Raw genomic sequence first — 963 nt, forward strand, 5'->3', positions numbered from 1 at the left:
TACCAGTAATGACTATTTGAAAATTCAAAGATGACCTTAACGGTTACAAACTCAGTCAGAATATAAACTATCTGGGAGAAAACACCATAATAAAAACATTGACTTAGTCAAAACACGCCTCCGCACGTTTGAATTTGAGATTTCAAATTTCAAAAATGTCCTACATAAATGGAAGTTGATTTCTGATACATAAAGACTCCCTCTATTCATTTGAATAATTTGTGACAGCTTGTTTAGTTAATGAAAAGATTATTTTCAATGGATGCTGATGTGTTTCATGGCAAGCACTAAGCGTGCAGCATTAAAAGCGGCTTTAGTGATATAGAAATTGTTGCAAAGATGAAATCTTACCTCATATTAACATAATATGAAAAACAAAAAGTACAGTTTTACAGAAGAAAATATCTTACTTATCTATTGCTCACTACAAACTTAGGTAATTTAATTAAACTAAGGAATACCTTCACCCTATCGAAGTATCCTACGCCATGGCTCACAGAGCGAGCACATTCAAGAAATCACAATTACGTCTTGTCTTCTCTCGTTCTGCTTCTTGTCGTCCGTGGTTTGGTTTGTGTCTTCCGCATTTTCACTTTCTCTTTGCTTCATTAGTTTTACCTGTAAAAATGATATGTTATATCAAAACTGCTCTGATTTTATTACAAAGTAGACTTATAACGAATATGATAATTAAGTGCTTGTTAATTAAAATATAATTATTTAAAAAATGAGCATTCAAATGTTTTTAAGAAAAGTAGCACAAGTAGAAAAAGATGTTCGCTTTCAGCAATTGAAAATAGACTTCAGCAACTGTTCAGCGTCATGTAGTCAGAGAACATTTTACAACGCTACCACTTGCCACGTAAGTCAAACGAACGAGTGCGCCCTAACTGACGATAAGGCACCTTTATGGCGATCGTTATTTGCATAGCGCAGCGCTGAAAACCGGTTTTTGTGCATTGA

General features: G+C 34.2%; 1 protein-coding gene across 1 annotated transcript in view; it reads right to left on the bottom strand.

The window, feature by feature from the left end:
- Positions 1–510: 510 nt before the first annotated feature.
- Tsp_05877 (hypothetical protein) overlaps positions 511–963 on the bottom strand; it is an 878-nt gene continuing 425 nt past the window's right edge. Inside the window, exon 2 of the mRNA XM_003380096.1 lies at positions 511–618. Within this exon, the coding sequence (XP_003380144.1) occupies positions 511–618 (108 nt within the window). The remainder of the gene's footprint in view (positions 619–963) is intronic.

The sequence above is a fragment of the Trichinella spiralis genome (genome assembly GCF_000181795.1).
Source record: "Trichinella spiralis strain ISS 195 chromosome Unknown Scfld2, whole genome shotgun sequence".
NCBI classification, from domain to species: Eukaryota; Metazoa; Nematoda; class Enoplea; order Trichinellida; family Trichinellidae; genus Trichinella; species Trichinella spiralis.